The 20548-nt window shown below is 41.1% G+C and overlaps 1 protein-coding gene across 8 annotated transcripts in view; it reads left to right on the top strand.

Annotated features, from left to right (window-relative positions):
* cdc42bpab (CDC42 binding protein kinase alpha (DMPK-like) b) overlaps positions 1–20548 on the top strand; it is a 132766-nt gene that overhangs the window by 38517 nt on the left and 73701 nt on the right. For all 8 annotated transcript variants that reach the window (XM_037538148.1, XM_017720198.2, XM_017720193.2 and 5 more), the window contains exons 3-5: positions 9373–9456; positions 9819–9914; positions 19415–19563. In XM_037538148.1, coding sequence (XP_037394045.1) covers positions 9373–9456; positions 9819–9914; positions 19415–19563 — 329 coding nt within the window. The remainder of the gene's footprint in view (positions 1–9372; positions 9457–9818; positions 9915–19414; positions 19564–20548) is intronic.

The following is a 20548-nucleotide window of genomic DNA, read 5'->3' as shown; positions in this document are numbered from 1 at the left end:
TAACTCTTCTTTCCAGTCAAATAGATGAGTGATATCATTTTAAACCCTCATAATAAGAGAAGCTGAACTCAGTTTGTTTTTCTACTGAAAGTCGACCCGTTTTTCCCCAAATCTGGGCTATAAACTATAAACAGATGGCGTCTCTTCAGTGATCTGCTCTGTTAAAATTACCTTTATAAAATAATACAAAGAGCGTCTGAGACTTTTGGCTTTCAGCAGTAAATTGTAAGCATAGAGCAACATGTGTAGATCATAAAACACGTTCTGTTCATTTAAGAAACATAATAGAAAATAGAAAAATAAATAAATTAATTAAAATGTACATTTATTTCATGAAGTTATTGAATAATTTGTCTTACGATTTGGTCGTGTAAATTCAGATGGAGAAAACAAAATAAACCCTGGAGAATAAGAGGTTAATAATCTTATCTTACAGCATCTTATCTCACGTTAGGAAATCTTAACTTTGTCGATTGAAGTCGAAAATAAACTGTTGTGTCTGTTACCTAGCAACAGCGCATACGTGAACAGCTGAAACGTAAACACAAAATCATTTTTCCCCAAATCTGGCCTGTAAACTATTAACAGATGGCGTCTCTTCAGTGATCTGCTCTGTAAGCATTACTTTTATAAAATAATACAAAGAGCGTCTGAGACTTTTGGCTTTCAGCAGTAAATTGTAAGCATAGAGCAACATGTGTAGATCATCAAACACATTATCTGTTCATTTAAGGGGCTTTTACAAAATGAATAAAAACAAAAATGTACATTTTTTTTTCATGCAGTTACTGAATAATTTGCCTTACAATTTCAGCGTGTAAATTCAGATGGGAAAAACCAAAATATACCCTGAGAATATGAGGGTTAAAATACATAGTTTTAGCACAGAAATGCAGAGAAAAAGAACTGCACTCTCACAGATATCCAGGTAGGTGTGGATAGGCCTCAGAATGTCACAGGTATGGTGTTTAGTCATTTAAAATGCAGTCATATGGTAAAATGATAATGCGGTATGACTTTAATAAGCTTGGTGGGTACAGTTCCTGAGTCTCTTTTCTAGAAGAGGAGTTGAGTGTGTGAATTTCCTTTCCACGTTGAACTGGTTGTTGGGTTAAAGACTTTTCTCATGCAGTATGTGTACAAAAGAGCCTCAGGCAGTCGAGGCATTTTCGTAATGTCACCAAACGTGATGTAGTCACAGGGGAATGTTTGGTAGACAGGTAAGCATGCCAAGAAAGGCCGGTGCTATTGGATTACATGCCAAGGCCTTGGCCGTTCAGCGTTGGCCCTTTGAACTAGAGGGAGGTCTGGAGAGGAGCCCGGTGCTAAAACCCCCATGGCTTGCTTAACAGACCTTTTTATTGGAGTTTTATTTCATGGTGACTGAGAAAGCGGCTTCATGCCACCCGACCCATGCCAGCTCCCCCCGATGGGTCGCTTTAACACGGAGGGAATCTTAAGCCTCCATCATTGTGGTTGAAGCCTTCAGATTTCTGCCTTTTTAAACAGAAAGAAACCTTCCAGCTGAAAGTGTGCAGCACACCAGCTGCGTGCCCACATCAAGCGCAGCTCCAAAAGATTGAACGGCTTGCGTCTGATTAGGGCCGTTACTGTTGATTTATATCCTGAAACCAAACATTCTGATGATTCATCACATAATAAGAGCTTTTTCCAGAACCCAAACAACAAAAAATGGACCTAATTGAACGATAACAAAGCAGGCAAAGCCTTTTGTGTATGCCGTGCTGTATTGGAAAACAAACTAGGAGTCCTTATTAATACTTTAAAATAATAATGAACACTGTGTGACAGTAAATGCAAATAAATGGGTAGAATTTAAAATGTGCATGGTCACTTTACACATTGGGAAATAACCACTACTACAGGGTGGTTCACTCGAAAGAGGCCCGGAATATTCTGTAATATCTCTAAGGTGAAGCACCCTAAACGAAACAATGTGCAATGAGCCCCTCGTTTATATGGAGCTTTGAACAAGCCAGGATGCCTCTGCGTCAGAGCGATGAGGTAGGTGCCGGACAGCCGTCGCGACAATTAACCTCCATTTTCAGCTTCCAGGTGCAGACCCCCGACCCCTTCAGTGGTCTGGCAGAAAATGGAGATCACTTCCAGCATCGCATGTAATGCAATTGATTACATGCACAAGTTATCTAGTGTGTTTTTTTTTGTTTGTTTGTTTTTTTTTGTCTCACATTGCTTCATCCTAATGGGAGCTACAACAGAATATTTGGGGCCTCTTTCGAGTGAATCTCCCTGTATTAAAAAAAAAAAAATTTAAACAATTTACATGATTTACATGTAACATCTCTAAAATGTTCCAGTTTCTGTTATTGTTGTATTGGCAGCTGAACATGTTTAATAAGAAAGACAAATTGCATGTTGTTCCTGTCAGTTTCGTAACAAGTTGAGTCTCCTCCCTTAAAGGCAAAATTCCTGTCAGACACGCCGCTCTCCGCTGTGCTTTTCTGTCCCTGGGCCTTCTCTGTGCTATCCAGCTGGAATCAGCCGCTCATGGAAACCCAGCACAAACTCATTCTCCTTTTATTTTTTTTCGTTTTTGTGTAAGACCATTTCCAGAACAGCACGATAAAGGAAGTGAAGCTGTGGGAAAAAGTGCAGGGAAAGGAAAGAGGTTTAGTTTGGGACCAGTTATACTTAACCTCCTGGTGGATTAAATGAGGCGGAAAGCTGAAGCTGGATTGGTATGTTTGAGCGACCCTAGGTTCTGAATTGGTGTCCACTTTTAGCAAATGTCTTGGGCGTTGTTGGGTTTAAAGCCTCAATCCATCTCTCCCACCAGATCTAGCGAATCGTAATGATTACGAAGCAAAAGTGATCTTAGAGGCCTCTGTACGCGTTCGAGAACTATGCAAACTGGAGTTCAAATAGAGCTCATTTGAAAGACATGGAGTGATTTTTCAAATGACTAAGCGTTCATATGATACTAGGTGTGGCTGTTTGAATTCTGGAATGACACCCACCAATCAAAACAAGTACAGGTTTACTGCAGTTCATGTTTATGTTCGCATTTAGTGAAACGTGATGAAACACAAGTACACAGCTCAAAAAAAAAAAAAAGGGAACACTCTAACACATCCTAGATCTGAATGAATGAAATATTTTCATTGAATACTTTGTTCTGTACAAAGTTGAATGTGCTGACAACAAAATCACAAAAATCATCAATGGAAATCAAGTTTATTAACCAATGGAGGCCTGGATTTGGAGTCACACACAAAATTAAAGTGGAAAAACACACGACAGGCTGGTCCAACTTTGATGTGATGTCCTTAAAACAAGTCAAAATGAGGCTCAGTATTGTGTGTGGCCTCCACGTGCCTGTATGACCTCCCTACAACGCCTGGGCATGCTCCTGATGAGGTGACGGATGGTCTCCTGAGGGATCTCCTCCCAGACCTGGACTAAAGCATCCGCCAACACCTGCACAGTCTGTGGTGCAACGTGGCGTTGGTGGATGGAGCGAGACATCATGTCCCAGATGTGCTCAATTGGATTCAGGTCTGGGGAACGGGCGGGCCAGTCCATAGCTTCAATGCCTTCATCTTGCAGGAACTGCTGACACACTCCAGCCACATGAGGTCTAGCATTGTCCTGCATTAGGAGGAACCCAGGGCCAACTGCACCAGCATATGGTCTCACAAGGGGTCTGAAGATCTCATCTCGGTACCTAATGGCAGTCAGGCTACCTCTGGCGAGCACATGGAGGGCTGTGCGGCCCTCCAAAGAAATGCCACCCCACACCATTACTGACCCACTGCCAAACCAGTCATGCTGAAGGATGTTGCAGGCAGCATATCGCTCTCCATGGCGTCTCCAGACTCTGTCACATCTGTCACATGTGCTCAGTGTGAACCTCTTTCATCTGTGAAGAGCACAGGGCGCCAGTGGTGAATTTGTCAATCCTGGTGTTCTCTGGCAAATGCCAAGCGTCCTGCACGGTGTTGGGCTGTGGGCACAACCCCCATCTGTGGACGTCGGGCCCTCATACCATCCTCATGGAGTCGGTTTCTAACCGTTTGTGCAGACACATGCACATTTGTGGCCTGCTGGAGGTCATTTTGCAGGGCTCTGGCAGTGCTCCTCCTGTTCCTCCTTGCACAAAGGTGGATGTAGCGGTCTTGCTGCTGGGTTGTTGCCCTCCTATGGCCTCCTCCACGTCTCCTGGTGTACTGGCCTGTCTCCTGGTAGTGCCTCCAGCCTCTGGACACTACGCTGACAGACGCAGCAAACCTTCTTGCCACAGCTCGCATTGATGTGCCATCCTGGATGAGCTGCACTACCTGAGCCACTTGTGTGGGTTGTAGAGTCCGTCTCATGCTACCACGAGTGTGAAAGCACCACCAACATTCAAAAGTGACCAAAACATCAGCCAGAAAGCAGAAAGGTACTGAGAAGTGGTCTGTGGTCCCCACCTGTAGAACCACTCCTTTATTGAGTGTGTCTTGCTAATTGCCAATAATTTCCACCTGTTGTCTATTCCATTTGCACAACAGCTGTGAAATTGATTGTCAATCAGTGTTGCTTCCTAAGTGGACAGTTTGATTTCACAGAAGTTTGATTTACTTGGAGTTATATTGTGTTGTTTAAGTGTTCCCTTTATTTTTTTGAGCAGTGTACTTTGAGGATGTTGAACAGGTGCTGGACTGAGACTAAAATTTGCACACTGTTAGTAGACTCCAAAAATCTTGTGTTTTCCCTACATGTACATTTGGAGTCTTCCCTATATCATATATTTATAACATACACAGCAACTGACCACTTTCCGTATAAGTTCTCTTTGTAGTTCTACAGTTACAGACTGTAGTCCATCTGTTTCTCTGATACTTTGTTACCCTGTAACATGGTCAGGCACCCAAGCCCCAAGCAGGTATCATGTGGATGGTGGGCCATTCTCAGCACTGCAGTAACACTGATGTCGTGTTGGGGTGTGTGTGTGTGTGTGTGTGTGTGTGTGTGTGTGTGTGTGTGTGTGTGTGTGTGTGTGTGTGTGTGTGTGTGTGTGTGTGTGTGTGTGTGTGTGTGTGTGTGCGCGTGTGTGTGCGCGTGCGCGTGTGTGTTTTGCTGGTATGAGTAGATCAGACACAGCAGTGCTGCTCAAGCTTTTATGCACCGCAGTGCTGCTGAACTGAAAACCAAAAATATCCAGCCAACAGTGTCCGGTGGGCAGTGTCCTGTGACCACTGATGAAGGACTGGAGGATGACCAACACAAACTGTGCAGCAGCAGATGAGCTATCGTCTCTGACTTTACATCTACAAGGTGGACCAATGAGGTAGAAGTGTCTAATAGAGTGGACAGTGAGTGGACACAAAACTCCAGCAGCGCTGCTGTGTCTGATCCACTCATACCAGCACAACACACACGAACACACCACCACCATGTCAGGGCTGAGAATGACCACCACCTAAATAATACCTGCTCCGTAGTGGTCTTATGGGGGTCCTGACCACTGAAGAACAGGGTAAAAGCCGGCTAACAATGTATGCCGAGAAACAGATGGACCACAGTCTGTTATTGTAGAACTACAAAGTGCACCTATATAGTAAGTGGAGCTGATAAAATGGACATAATGAGGTGGTCAGTTGGTTCGTATAGATGTAACATTCTGTAGTTGGCATCATGCTGAATTGAGGAACTCCAGGTTTAAGCTGCTTTTCTCTGTGATACAAATGAATAGCATTTTATTACTGCTTGCTTTCTCTATAGGCCATTATTGTAGATGTTCTCCCTGTGCTTCATTTGTTAAAGTAGGCCAGTGCAACTAGTTGTACAATTCAGAACCGTTGCTCATTTGCATGGTGAACTCACCTATGCATATATGAACTATTGTTATATAAGCAAGTTCTCTTTTCTTAGTCAAACTTGGTCGAACATCTGTTTACTTGTCGGTTGCCGGTTAATCGTTTACATCCCTAAGCGAAGAACAAATGCTGAAGGCTGTTCCACCACTGGGAAAACACAGCCAAGAGTACTGTACTCCCTCCCTGATCAAATCACATTGAGGAGAACAGAAACGTTGCCAGAGCATTAGTGTTATGTTACCTTAGCAGTAGAGTTGCTGCTTCCAGAGGTGACTGCGTGAAGACATTTCAGACCTTCTCGGCTGCAGGACTGGTCTTGTGTCTCGATGTTTTGCAATGTTAGTATTCCAGCAGGCAGTGAAACCTCCAGTGGTGATTTGAGTTTATGGTGTAAGAACCATATTCCCCTTCCATACCAACACATAAGAGTAGCTGGGAACACTGTACGTCACGGCTACCTGCATAGGGAGTAGGTAGTGTTGCATAATGGATCTAAAAAGCAATAGCTTTGTGAACAGCTTAAAGCACTATTCGCAAGATGACTTTAGATGTTTTATGAGGTAAATGACATTGTATTGTCTTTAAGGGCCTTAACCCTTCTGTTGCTAAATGAAGGCTAAAGTAGAGATCTAATGGTAGGTTTTACAGTGGTTAGGCTGTGTTTTGAGCTGTATTTCTGGATTTTGGGATGTTAGAGCTGATTTCTCTCACTCTGGCTAGTGACGGCTGGTTCCTGTTCGGATGTGTGAATCATGTCGCTATTTTTAACCCTTTGTTTATAATATGAAGGCTAAAAGAAAAGCAGAGATGTAGTATAGCAGTAGAGAGTGGGTTGGCATAGTGTAGTGGTTTACACCTCTGGCTTCTATGCTGTAGACTGGGGTTCAATCCCCCACCAGGCCAAGCACCCTACACTATACCAATAAGAGTCCTTGGGCAAGACTCCTAACACCACCTTGGCCTTCCTGTGTAAAATAATCAAATTGTAAGTTGCTCTGGATAAGAGCTGCCAAATGCCATAAATGTAAATGAGTTGTGGGTGACTTTGGAGCTAGATTGTTGGTTGATGGATGGTCACAGGTGGATGAAATCGCTCTGGATGGTGAGGCAGAGTCTGATGTGTGAATCATGTTGCTGTTAATCCTTTGGAATATGAATGGGCAAAAAGCAGAGCAATAGTATCAGGATTTTTTCTGAGCTGAATTACTCACTGATGCTGGCATCACAGTTTTCTGACATAGGGACGGGTCTGCTGAACGTCCTGATATGTGGATCATGTCTGTAGCTTAAACCGTTCAGAAATTATGAAAACTAGAAGTGAGCTACCATTTTGCCCGCAAATTGCGGTCTCCGGGTCCTTAAACTAAAGTGACAGACATTTGGTCCATTTATACTGCTGTTGTGAAGCATCATGCCTAAGCAATGGACTATCTATGGGAGAGGGCTTGTTAAAAATGTTCCTGTGGATCATTCAAAAGTTTTATGAAGTCTTAAAATAGGTTTGAAAAGTATAATAAGGATAATAGAATATCCTAGAATTTTCTGTTTTTTGCTGTTAGAGCTGTTACATTTTAGGCGTTTACAGGCACATTTTAATGGATCAGGTATCAGCTAAGATTGATTCAGTTTGGATCTTTGAGCTGTTTACTGTGCTGTCGTAAACAGACATTGCTCACAGCCTGTGGCGCTGAGGCTCGTCTTTGAAAAGTAACAAAGAGGTAAATGGCCACAGTCTGGGGCTGCTTTATGGTGGGAGATGAAACTTGTAATGTATTAAGATATTTCTACAGTGCCTATGTCTACTGTGTCTGCTGCCTTTCGTCTAAACACCGGACATATAAAATGCGAGCGTACAGCCATTTTCCCTGTTTACAAAACCATGTACAAGATGCACCGTCGCCAAGTTTTTCTCTTACGAGTCATGACTAGTTGAAAACTATAACGGCCATGCTGATCTGATTTTAAATCTGCCATAGCTGGAAAATCATGTTCAAAACTGAAAGAAAGGAGCAGCTACTGCATGTACGTTAGAGCAATATGAAATCGTAATATATTCGCAGTGCAATAAAGTTACTTATTTCATGCAAGTAGTCGACAGAAAATATCTGTACCATTTCTGAGTGTACCACTGTGCACATATAAAAGATTTTACTGCATGTTAAAGTAACAGGTACCATAATCATCAGGGTCAATAAAACTGAATTGTAAGTAAATATTAAACAAACGACTAAAATAAGGCAAAAATCTCAAATGTAAGTCCAGAAAAGGACATGCACATAGTGAAAATAGGGGTAATTTTACTGTTGTGATAAATGGCAGTTTTATAAATAAATTAAATAGCATCTTTTACTACATCTTTTAGCACAAAGATTGGAATAGACTCAGCATCTGATGACAATGTTGGATGGGGATTTGGGGGGCAACTCAGGACATTTGCAGTTACACAGGTCTCCTTAATAGACATTGAACTTTAGTACTTTAAACAGAAATGTATAGAATTGACATAAACCGATCAGGCATAATATAATGACCACATCCTTGTTTCTACACTCGTTGTCCATTTTATCAGCTCCACTTACTGTATAGTTGCACTTTGTAGTTCTACAGTTACAGACTGTAGTCCATCTGTTTCTCTGATACTTTGTTAGCCCCCTTTTACCCTGTTCTTTAGTGGCCAGGACTCCAAAGACTCTCACAGAGCAGGTACTATTTGGGTGGTGGATCATTCTCAGCCCTAGTTAGTGTGTGTTGTGCTGGAATGAGTGGATCAGACACAGCAGTGCTGCTGGAGTTTTTAAACACTGTGTCCACTCACTGTCCACTCTATTAGACACTCCTACCTTGTCAGTCCACCTTGTAGATGTAAAGTCAGAGACGATAGCTCATCTGCTGCTGCACAGTTTGTGTTGGTCATCCTCTAAGTCCTTCATCAGTGGTCACAGGACGCTGTTGGCTGGATATTTTGGTTGGTGAACTATTCTCAGTCCAGCAGTGACACTGAAGTATTTAAAAATTCCAGCAACGCTACTGTGTCTGGTCCACTCGTACCAGCGCAACACACTAACACACCACCACTAAGTCAGTGTTGTCAGAATGCTCCACCACCCAAACAGTACCTGCTCTGTGAGGGTCCATGGGGGTCTTGACCACTGAAGAACAGGGTAAAAGGGGCTAACAAAGTATCAGAGAAACAGATGGACTACAGTCTGTAACTGTAGAACTACAAAGTGCAGCTATACAGTAAGTGGAGCTGATAAAATGGACAATGAGCGTAGAAACAAGGAGGAGGTCATAATGTTATGCCTGATCAGTGCATCTTCTTTCTGTTTGTTGTGATAAGCACATCTAAACTTTACATTCTTTGAGGAGCATTTTGTTTTGGAACTTACCAACGAAAGTTGATGTCAAGCTCTCCCCAAGGTTTCTGGGATCTCTGTGTGAGCTAGGTAGAGAAGACATTGCAGATGGTTTGAAATGTGCACACTTCATTTGTCTGAGTTTTTACTACCACTAACGACGCTCTTGTTCACAGGTGGCCGTTGTGAAGGTCAAGAATGCAGACAAAGTGTTTGCCATGAAGATCCTCAACAAATGGGAGATGCTGAAAAGGGCTGAGGTGGGCAGCATTTTCAGATTAGAATTCCATACAACTGACGTGGTTCTAAGCCACAGAAAGAATTTTCCTAGGAATGTTTTGGTTTTTAGACCTATTGCCAATGTGCTTTTCCCATTGACTTGTTTCGGTTCATTCATCCATTTACGTTATTCTCCTGGGGTGTCGTCCTTCATCCCCACTGGACAGTAGAACCTCTTCTGTTTTTCATTCATGGCATGGGAAAGTATTAAAAACAACAAATGTGTTTTAGTCCATAAGCATGTGACTCTTCACTGTTTTTCTAGAGGTCAGCCTAGAAGTGGGCTTTACACTCATAACTGTGAGAAATGACTTGCTATGATGTGTTTCACCTCATTTCTCAGACGGCGTGCTTCCGGGAGGAGAGGGATGTGCTGGTGAACGGGGACAGCCAGTGGATCACCACATTACATTATGCCTTCCAGGATGAAAACAACTTGGTAAGGAACTGGGGAGAGGGTGGGACTACACTTTTTTTTTTTTTTCTTTTTTTTTTCTTTTTTTTTTTTTAAATGATAGCACAAGGTGTTAAGAAGCATGAGTAGCACAAACATTAACAGGGGGCAGAGGAATAGTTTGGAAACTAAAACTTTGGAAAAGATTTATTATTCGAAAATAGCCAAAAGAAAACCGAAGGTTGTTTTGGATGAGTAACGAAAGCTGCCTCTTCAGATGACTTATCGGTACAATGTTGGACAATGACGAGGGTTGACTTCTACACAAGGTCTTTTCTCCACAGTGGATGACATGCCAACGTTATTTGTTGGAGAAATATGTTTTGGAGAAAAAGCCGTTTGTGCCCCCTCTGCCTTCAGTCATGTGCTGGGCAGCGACACACCCTGGGCAGCGCGTTTGTGTTAAGGCACTTGTGCAAAGTACAGTATGATGCACTGACAGTCATATGCAAAAGTTTGAACACCCATAGTCAAATCACGTTTGTTGATTCTCCAAGTAAAAATGCACTATATTGTCCAAAGTATTCGCTCGTCTGCCTTCACACGCATATGAACTTGAGTGACATCCCATTCTTAATCCATAGAGTTTAATATGATGTCGGCCCACCCTTTGCAGCTATAACAGCTTCAACCCTTCTGGGAAGGCTTTCCACAACATTTAGGAGTGTGTTTTATGGGACACTGATGTTGGACGAGAAGGCCTGGCTCTCAGTCTCTGCTCTAATTCATCCCAAAGGTGTTCTGTTGGGTTGAGGTCAGGACTCTGAGTCTTTATGGGCCTTGCTTTGTGCACTGGTGCACAGTCATGTTGGAGCAGGAAGGGACTGTCCCCAAACTGTTCCCACAAAGTTGGGAGCATGAAATTGTCCAAAGTCTCTTGGTGCTGAAGCATTAAGAGTTCCTTTTACTGGAACTAAGGGGCCGAGCCCAACTCCTGAAAAACAACCCCACACCATAATCCCCCCTCCACCAAACTTTACACTTGCCACAATGCAGTCAGACAAGTACAGTTCTCCTGGCAACCACCAAACCCAGACTTGTCCACTGGATTGTCCGACAGAGAAGCGTGATTGGTCACTCCAGAGAACACGTCTCCACTGCTCTAGAGTCCAGTGGCGGCACTTTACACCACTGCATTCGACGCATTGCGCTTGGTGATGTAAGGCTTGGGTGCGGCTGCTCGGCCATGGAAACCCATTCCATGAAGCTCTCTACGCTGTTCTTGAGCTGATCTGAAGGCCACATGAAGTTTGGTGGTCTGTAGTGATTGACTCTGCAGAAGGTTGGTGACCTCTGCACGCTATGCGCCTCAGTATCCGCTGACCACTCTGTCATTTTACATGGCCGACCACTTCGTGGCTGAGTTGCTGTCGTTCCCAATCGCTTCCACTTTGTTATAATCCCACTGACAGTTGACTGTGGAATATTTAGTAGTGAGGAAATTTAATGACTGGACTTGTTACACAGGTGGCATCTGATCATGGTACCACGCTGGAATTCACTGAGCTCCTGAGAGCGACCTGTTCTTTCACTAATGTTTGTAGAGGCAGTCTGCAGGCCGAGGGGCTTGGTTTTATACACCTGTGACCATGGAAGTGATTGGAACACCTGATTCAATGATTTGGATGGGTGAGTGAATAGTTTTGGAAATATTTCCAAGTAATTTTGGACCGTTTCTTTTGGACCATTTTTCATGGAATTTCCACACAATATAAAGAGCAACAAGCATTCTTAAATTGTCAAAAACTGAAAAAGACAAAAATGGAGAGATCAGTCTTTCTTCTGACCGCAGCGGTGTGTGTGTGTGTGTGAGCGTGCATATAAATGCGCAGAGGTGTGTTCTCTTCTTGACTTGTTCGCACAGTCAGTACTCGCCATAATGTTGACCCCAGCATAGGCCTGTCACAAGCATAAAGTTTTAGCTGAGGATTAATTGCCATATTAAAGGGGAACTCCACTGATTTTGCAAAAAAATTTTATAATTTTTCAACTATTTAGATGTAAAAATCATTGAGTGGTTTGGTATCAAAAGCCCCTTTTTTAGAGAAATTTACAGAGTTAAAATTGTTCAAGATTATAGCACTAGGGACCAGACGTCCATATGTCTCCACTACAAATATCACAATTTTATCTGCTGTCCAAAATGGCCAGTGAATGTGTCTTATAAGGTTTTATGTCTTGCTGATAATAGTAAAATAGTGCTTAATTAAGAAAAAAAATAAATAAATAAATACATATATATTTTGAGTACTAACGCCCTGCATGTGCCTCTCCACCCTGCACATTTGTGTTGTTTTGTTTGGTGGCATTGCAGCGCACAGTCAGCATGACCCTTATATGAGTAACGTTATTCATCAGAGGAGCTGCGTGAGACCGCATTTGCACTCGTTGTCCTGCCCTGTAAGCTGGTGAGCGCAGTAGCAAGGAGTTTGTTGTTGACATCGTCAATTTCCATTCACTCTGGGTTCTTCTGCTTACGTGCCGGTGTTGTATCTGAATCAGTTTCCCCTCAAATTCATGTTCCCTTTGACAAGGGACCTCAGGTGCAGCACATTCACTGACCAATGCTGAGCAATAGTGGAACTATGGAAAGCAAAAAGGTTAAAAAAAGATTAAACGTCTGTGTGTTTTCACCCAATCCCCAGTATAAATTCACCCAATATAACACGGCATGATTGAGAATAAATATTATTTTCAATTTGAGTAAACAATCTGATAAATGCTTTTTGTACAGTTCATCGCCAATGGGGCGAATAAAGCCGCCGTATTTTGATTGAGTGAATAAAGCCGCCGTATTTTGATTGAGTGAATAAAGCCGCCGTATTTTGATTGAGTGAATAAAGCTGCCGTATTTTGATTGAGTGAATAAAGCTGCTGTACAAACCTTTTTTGAATTTTTTTTCGCTTTCTGTAGTTCCGGTGTAGTTTGGCACTGTTATCTATTCTGTGAATGTGCGTCTGAAAGAAAACGTGAATTTGAAGGGGAACTGATTCGGATAGAATCATATCGGATAGCGTTATCCGCGTTGAACGGCTGTAGCTACAAGCTAGTAACTACCAAAAGCACGTTAGCTTGCATGCATTGATCTCAGTTGAGAATGTGATCTTGAGAGGAAACACGAAAGGAATCCTGGAGTAAAGTTTTTTTTACCTAAACATACGTTTTGTGGCACAACCTTACAACAACACTACCACAAAACACTGCCTCACCTATCAAGCTACACATTGATAACCGTTTTGTTTAATAACTTAATGAAATGTAGCTTTAAGACCCATTAAACGCTTCAGACGTCTGGTTCCTAGTACAGTAATGGTGAACAATTCTGACCTGATGAATTTGTCTAGAAAGGCGCATTTCACACCAAACCACTCTGAATGATTGTGCTCACATCTAAACCATTGAATGACTAAGTCATTTTGCGAAATTGGTGGAGTTCCCCTTTAACAATTGCGTTTAATAGTTTAACTGTTTGAATTGGTTTGTTGTCTGGCTTTTATTAAGTGACTGATTAGCTGATCTCATGTCTTTGCTGTTGGTGCTTAGTAGCTCCCAACTGAAGACAGAGCTCCATCTGAAATTGGCATTACTCACTACTGTCCTCTAAAGGTGTTAAAGCACCAGATGGAAGCTGTTTTTGTACGACCCATTGTGTCTTAATAAAATCGTTTTCTGCTTTCTTTTATTTACAATCATTTTTCTTACGCTTTTCCTGATGCAACTCTGTTACCATCATCTGATTAGCAGAGGTGGACGTAGTACACAAACCACGTAGTTGAGTTAAAGTAGAGACACCCAAGGTAAAATATTACTCCAGTAAAAGTAGAAGTTCCTCCCTTTAGACCTCCACTTGAGTAAAAGTACTAAAGTATTTACCTTCAAATGTACTTAAGTATAAAGTAAAAGTACTAAAAGAGTAATTATGGCTCTGATGTCCTGTTATCATTTTATAACAAGACTCGCTTCATGAACTCATTTTAGGTGAAAGTCCTCCAGTGTCTCTCTTGGTAAACCAGTCTTTTAATAGAACGTCATTAATTAGTGATGCTGACGTCTATTAAAATGATCATAAGCACAAAACACTGAAGGTAAACAGTTTCCATCAGGGAGAACCGAGTGGCTCTGAAATCACTTTTTACACACAAGCAAAGTTTCAGTTTAAGATTTATTTACAACTTAGTTCCAAGTTTAAGTTTAATAAAAACTGGCTTTAAACTCAGGATCACAAATGAGCTCCTTTACTATATTGATCTGTAGGTGTCTGTTCATAAACATAAACCAGCCCAAACTAATTTACTATAAAATGAAATGGTGTTTGTATAAATTCAGAAAAAAGCCGCGTCAGTCACGACTGCATATGTGGACATATTTCTATATTGTGCTCTATTTACACAAAGTTAGGTTAGTTCATCATTTATGTTGTACAGACTCTCCCAAAATTTTACGCTGCTGCTCTGACGTTGAACCGTGTGCTGCACTGGGTCGGTATGACCAACAGGTCAAAACAAGCTCAGAACAAAGTGACCGCTGTGCCCTGATTGGTGTTCTTGCTTTGCGCTTCTTTCATTTTGACATGTTACGTTTTTATAGACAGAGAAACCAAAAGGAACGACAGATTTCTCAAAATGTAGTGGAGGAAAAAGTCAGATATTAGACTTTGAAATGTAGTGGAGTGAAAGTAAAAAGTCGCCCAGAATGGAAAAAAAACTTCAGTGAAGATACACGAAAAAATACTTAAGTACAGAAACGAATTACATTTACTTTGTTACTGTCCACCACTGCTGAATAGATTATTTATAAAAATGTTCATTATTATTAAACAGTGTCAGGTTGAGTTGTTTACACAGTAGTGAAATCTAGTCATTAGAACAATATACTTCTCTGTTGTATGAGTATAGTGTTACATGTTAAAATACCAGAGAATATTCGTTTGGCGTGTCTGTGTGTGTTTTCTGCAGCTGCCTCTCGAATCGGTGCAGTTGAATCTCCACATTCAGACGCGTTTTCACAGCCTACTATGTAGATATTATACAGTACAGAAGAGCACAGCAGCAGATCTGTCGGGGACCTTCTGCTCCGCATTTTTGGTTGCATTGCAGCCGTAGAGTTCAGTGGGAGCACTGAAAGGGATACGTATAGCTTACGTTCTGCCTGTTCATGACAGATAAGCTTTGGAATTGGAAAGATGGTGTTGTTTGTGAATCTGCTGTGGTAGACAGAACGTTTGAGGGGAAATGATCTCACAGCTGGCAGTGTGTGTTTAGCTGTCTCAGACCCCTGCTGGGTGAGACACATTTTCCTGTGTCTGTGTTTATATGTGGAGCAGTGAGGAAGAAATGATGCTGTGTTACAGATTATCTGCATGAGTTAGAGCAGCACAATCTCAGCTGCTAATAAATGGGATTATTAGTAATGATGTTTGGGCAAAGACTTGTTTTTTTTGCTTAAAAAAAAAAAAAAAAAAAAAAAAATATATATATATATATATATATATATATATATATATATATATATATATATATATATATATATATATATATATATTTTTTTTTTTTTTTTTTTTTTTTTTTTTTAAATAAAAAAAGAATGGAAATTTAAGGTGTGCATGAATGTAGAGTCTTGTGTGATGGCTGATTAACATCTTGCTGTAGCTGATAGTAAAACCAGTAACTGATGTTTTTTTTTTTTTTTTTTTTTTTTTTTTTTTTTTGGGTAGGGGTTTAAAACAATTTCACACCCCAGGTCTATACATTAAGACTTGAAATTAAATTTTTATTTCATTTTTATTTTAATGTTGAATATCACCATTTTTATTGATTTTATTTGCAAAAATACAGCTTCCCAATCTGTATACAGCTCACTGGATGTCTGAACCAACAACTAACTATATGGGTGCAGTCATGGGCTGGAGGTTAGGGAAGGTCGCCGGTTTGATCTCCTGAGCTGACAGTACGTGACTGAAGTGCCTTTGAGCAAGACACCTAACCACCGACCTCTTCCCGAGCACCATGGATAGGGCTGCCCACTGCTACGGACAAGTGTGCACACTGCCTCCTAGTGTGTGTGCTCACTAGTGTGTATGTGGTGTTTCATTGCACAGATGCATTAAATGCGGAGGTGAAATTTCCCCATTGAGGGACTAATAAGGGTCACTTAATCTTAACCTAATATAAACCGAAATATAGAAAATACAGCAGTGAGCAGCGTTTGCTGGGCTTCACTTGTGTGAAAACTAAACACGGGGAACGTCCACTCTGGGCTGTGTGCTCACAGGTCTTTTTAAACGAAGCTCTGTAACCCAACAGTTTACACTGTCACTTGGAGTCTAAACATAGAGAATGTGTATCTAAACATGTCGAATTGACATCTTGACAACTTGACATCCACCACTTGGCAGCTGCCAAACAAAATCCGCTCCTATTAGGGGAGTTAAAATCATAAGATCGATAAAATCTTTTGGGCCGTGGAACCTTTTGGGGTCGTTTGTATAACTTGCAAAAAATTTGGGGCCCTTATTCTACACAAGTATTTATTTTAAATACTAAGGCTGTCAAATGTAACACAAACACTTTAAAACAGGTTAAAGTAATATATTTATCCACTTATCTACTAATTTACTAATTTAGGATTTTCGAGCTGCCAAACAAAATCCGCTGCTATCACGTGAGTTAGACAAATGAGCAGAGTGGTAAAATGTTCTTGTGGGCTGCAGAACCTTTTGTACTCATTTTGTGGATTGTGACTTGCAAAAGTTTGGGAGCCCCTTTTGTACACAACCATGTATTTTAAATACTAGGAATGTGACGTGTTAACAACACATTATTATCATGTTAATGAAAAACCCTAATAAATTATCCACTCTACTAATTTTGAAATGCTATTGATGTCATTTGTTAATTCGACTCCTTGAACCATCCAGAGTTGCCCTTTTGCTCAAGTGTAGCTTTCAAATGGCTTTTAAAGCTCTGTCAGCAGACGGTGATGGACAGTACTCATTAAAGAGCTATGGATAAATCAACAACTAACAAACTCTATGGGGATTCAGGATGTGCATTTTGGCTGATTTTAGTATTTAGGGTTAACAAATGAATAATCTGTTACGATTGATCTGAACGATCAATGCTGGGAATTTCGTTGCGAGATCACATCCGGAACGAGGAGATCAGACGTAGGAGCGGCGTGAAAGACGTGATTGCAGAATACCGGCGAATTTTGGGCTGAATTACCACCAACTAGAGTAGCTATCTTAGCGAAAAAGGGCCAGTCACCTCCGTAATAATATTAATATTCATAGTAGCAAAATATAATGGCCATAAATACTTGTAAATACAAGTAAACTCACCATACTGTACTGTATTATTAAATCAGCATTTTGCCAAACTGTATGTTTGCTCTGTCTTTCCATGATGGAATGATACGTGAACAGTGATTTCAGTACCGGCACCTCAGCCTTAGCTGCGTCCCTAGTCCTCTTGATGGAAGTAACACTGCTGAATTATGAGAAGTAATAAATACTTCCTGACTAAGCAAATGTTGTCCACTTACATGACTATACCAGAATGCAAGGCCTTTTTTACATGTAAATAATTTTATCAAATGAAACACAAAAGTGATCAGTCACTTTATTTTTATCTTTTGACAGCTCTTGTAAATACATTGCTTTGCATTGGTTGGTGAGAAATATGTTATGGTACAGTTGTGGCAAGGGGGATGTTAGGGGGAGTGATATTATCCATGATTCTGTGCATTTGAGTGATTTGAAATAAATCCAAGCGCTAGATTGAGTCGTGACTACGCTGTACGTGTGCAAGCTAAAACACAGAGATCTACCTTGGTTGTAATTATCGTCTGTCTCTGTAATTTTGGTCTGATAATGATTAAAGTTTTCCATGCATCAGCTAATAATATATCACCCGCTGATACGTCATGCATCCCTAGTATTTCCTGTTCTGTCATTTAACTGACGATGTGTTCTACAACTGAATCATACATTAATGGCAGCCTTTCACAGTTGGCCAGCTGTGGAGGCCGTGGTAGCAGTATTGACTGATGCACTTAATTGTGGGACTCCTGTTGAGTGAGATGGTGAAGAAGAGAGCGTGTTGAGAGGATGAAAGAGGTTTAAGATGGACGGTTCAGCCAGTGAGGGAGTGAGAGTGAAGCAGACAGTGAGAATGTGGGTTTAAGGGAGTGACCGGAGGCAGGAGAGTGGGCGAATGAGAAGTGGCGGGTAGCTGCAGTGCATGAGAGTTTGTTTTTCTCCAGGTTTGAACCTCGACTGAGACCTGAAGAATGATTGACCTGTAAAGATCATACTGGAGGTGGTGGACTTTACAGCCAGGCATGGAATTGGGCTTTTCTGACAGGAGAAAAAGGGAAAGGAAAGAGAAAAAAGGAAGAAATGGAAGTTTTCAGTGATGCCAACTAGGACTGACTATTGAGTAACTGCAGTGACAATGAAGTGGTGGTGATTTGTTACTGTGCGCTGTGCTGGTACGAGTGGATCAGACACAGCGATGCTGCTGGAGTTTTTAAACACCTCCGTGTCGCTGCTCAACTGAGAATAGTCCACCAAACATACAATATCCAGCCAACAGCTTCCTGTGACCACTGATGAAGGACTAGAGAATGACCAACACAAACTGTGCAGCAGCAGATGAGCTGTCGTCTCTGACTTTACATCTACAAGGTGGACTGACAAGGTAGGAGTGTCTAATAGAGTGGACAGTGAGTGGACACTTAAAAACTCCAGCAACACTGCTGTGTCTGATCCACATGTACCAGCACAACAAACACTACCACACCACCACCACGTCAGTGTTACTGCAGTGCTGAAAATGATCCACCACCCAAATAGTACCTGCTCTGTGAGGGTCCGTTGGGGACCTGACCACTGAAGAACAGGGTAAAAGGGGGCTAACAAGGTATCAGAGAAACAGATGGACTACAGTCTGTAACTGTACAACTACAAAGTGCTCCTATACAGTAAGTGGAGCTGATAAAATGGACAATAAGCGTAGAAACAATGATTGGGTATAATGTTATGCTTGATTGGTGTATGTGACCATTACAAGAATTTAAAATAAACATTATCATGATGGAAATTGCCCACTGATTATTGCCGGTTTGTTAAGAAGGTCATTATTATCAGTGATTTCTGTTTGAGTAATGCTGTCATAGCCTTCAGTGAGAATGAGGAAGAGTGTCTGTAACTCATGATAATTACAGCTGAATAGAGAAAAACCAATGAAGTGTGTCAGTAAGTGATGATAATTGCAGCTAAATCAGTGAATACAATGGTGAGGTTTAGTCAGTGAAGGTATTTACAGTTGAAAAGGCAAAATTGTCACTTATGATCATCTGGAGGACAGTACAGGATTTTGAGTAAAGACCATGGAGGACAGTCACAGTACTACACCGGATATATCTGTGTGAGAGCCTTACACCTTCCCTAACATCATAGTCTTCCTCTCTTCTCTTTCTGTAGTACTTGGTGATGGACTACTATGTTGGAGGAGATCTGCTGACCTTGCTGAGCAAGTTTGAGGACCGTTTGCCTGAGGACATGGCCAAGTTCTACCTGGCGGAGATGGTGCTGGCCATCGACTCTGTGCACCAGCTGCACTATGTTCACAGGTGAGCTGCTCCTTCACAGATTCGAGTGTTTGATGCGCTGTGTAAATGCTGATGTTTCAGAGTGTCCTGTTCATTCTTCAGTCTATGAATGGAAACCACGCTGGAAACAGTCTCATTTGAATTCCTGAGTGCAAGTACACACAAGTACATGAGACTAGCAAGCCTACAACAGTTTAGCCCACCCCTTCAGTGTTGACGTGAAGAATGCTGTTACTGCAGATGATCTGTAGCAAAGTTTTTTGAGCATACAATATGGAGGAAAAATCATAAGAGGTCATAAGGCCTTGAATTTTATATGTGCCGACTTTTTAAAGCCTATTAAAAAGCCATCGCTGCTGTCATATCTTCAAAATAATGATTTTACAGGAGAAGCAAAAAAGCCTATTTTACTTTTAATGTAAGTCAGTGGAACCAGACTTTATTCTAAGTAATTTTGGGTCTTTTTTTTTTTTTTAAACCATTCATCATGAAATTTACACACAAAATAAAGGACAACAGGTATTTTCATATTATGTCAAAAACTGAAATGACAAAAAAAGACAAAAATGGAGCGTATAAGGTTTTTAGTGAAATTCAAGTGAGCCATATTATTATTTGAAATCTTATTTTGTTTAATAAAGTTTCAAGTATACCTCTTTGTTCCCTTGAGACAAACAACCAGATACTGCTCCAGTGATAATGTTGCTTAACCCTATATTTAGTTACGAATCTTAAGATATATTATTACATAGCTACTGTACATTATTGTCACTGCTATGAAACTAATATGTAAGTTATGTAGTTATACGTGTGAGGAGTTTTGTGGACCAGCATACAGACCCTTAGAGTTCAATATCAGAGGTCATTATAGTGGTCAATTTTGCCCAAAAGCCTTAACATATATACATATATATATATATAGCAGAGACTAACTTTGCCTGACTTCGGCGAACAGTATGATGTAATTGCAGAGAAAAAGAACAACTACAGGTGTTGTGCGGAAGCT

This window comes from Pygocentrus nattereri, chromosome 4 (genome assembly GCF_015220715.1).
Source record: "Pygocentrus nattereri isolate fPygNat1 chromosome 4, fPygNat1.pri, whole genome shotgun sequence".
NCBI lineage: Eukaryota > Metazoa > Chordata > Actinopteri > Characiformes > Serrasalmidae > Pygocentrus > Pygocentrus nattereri.
The sequence above is the reverse complement of the archived record's forward strand: the minus strand, read 5'-3'. Positions and strand labels throughout refer to the sequence as shown.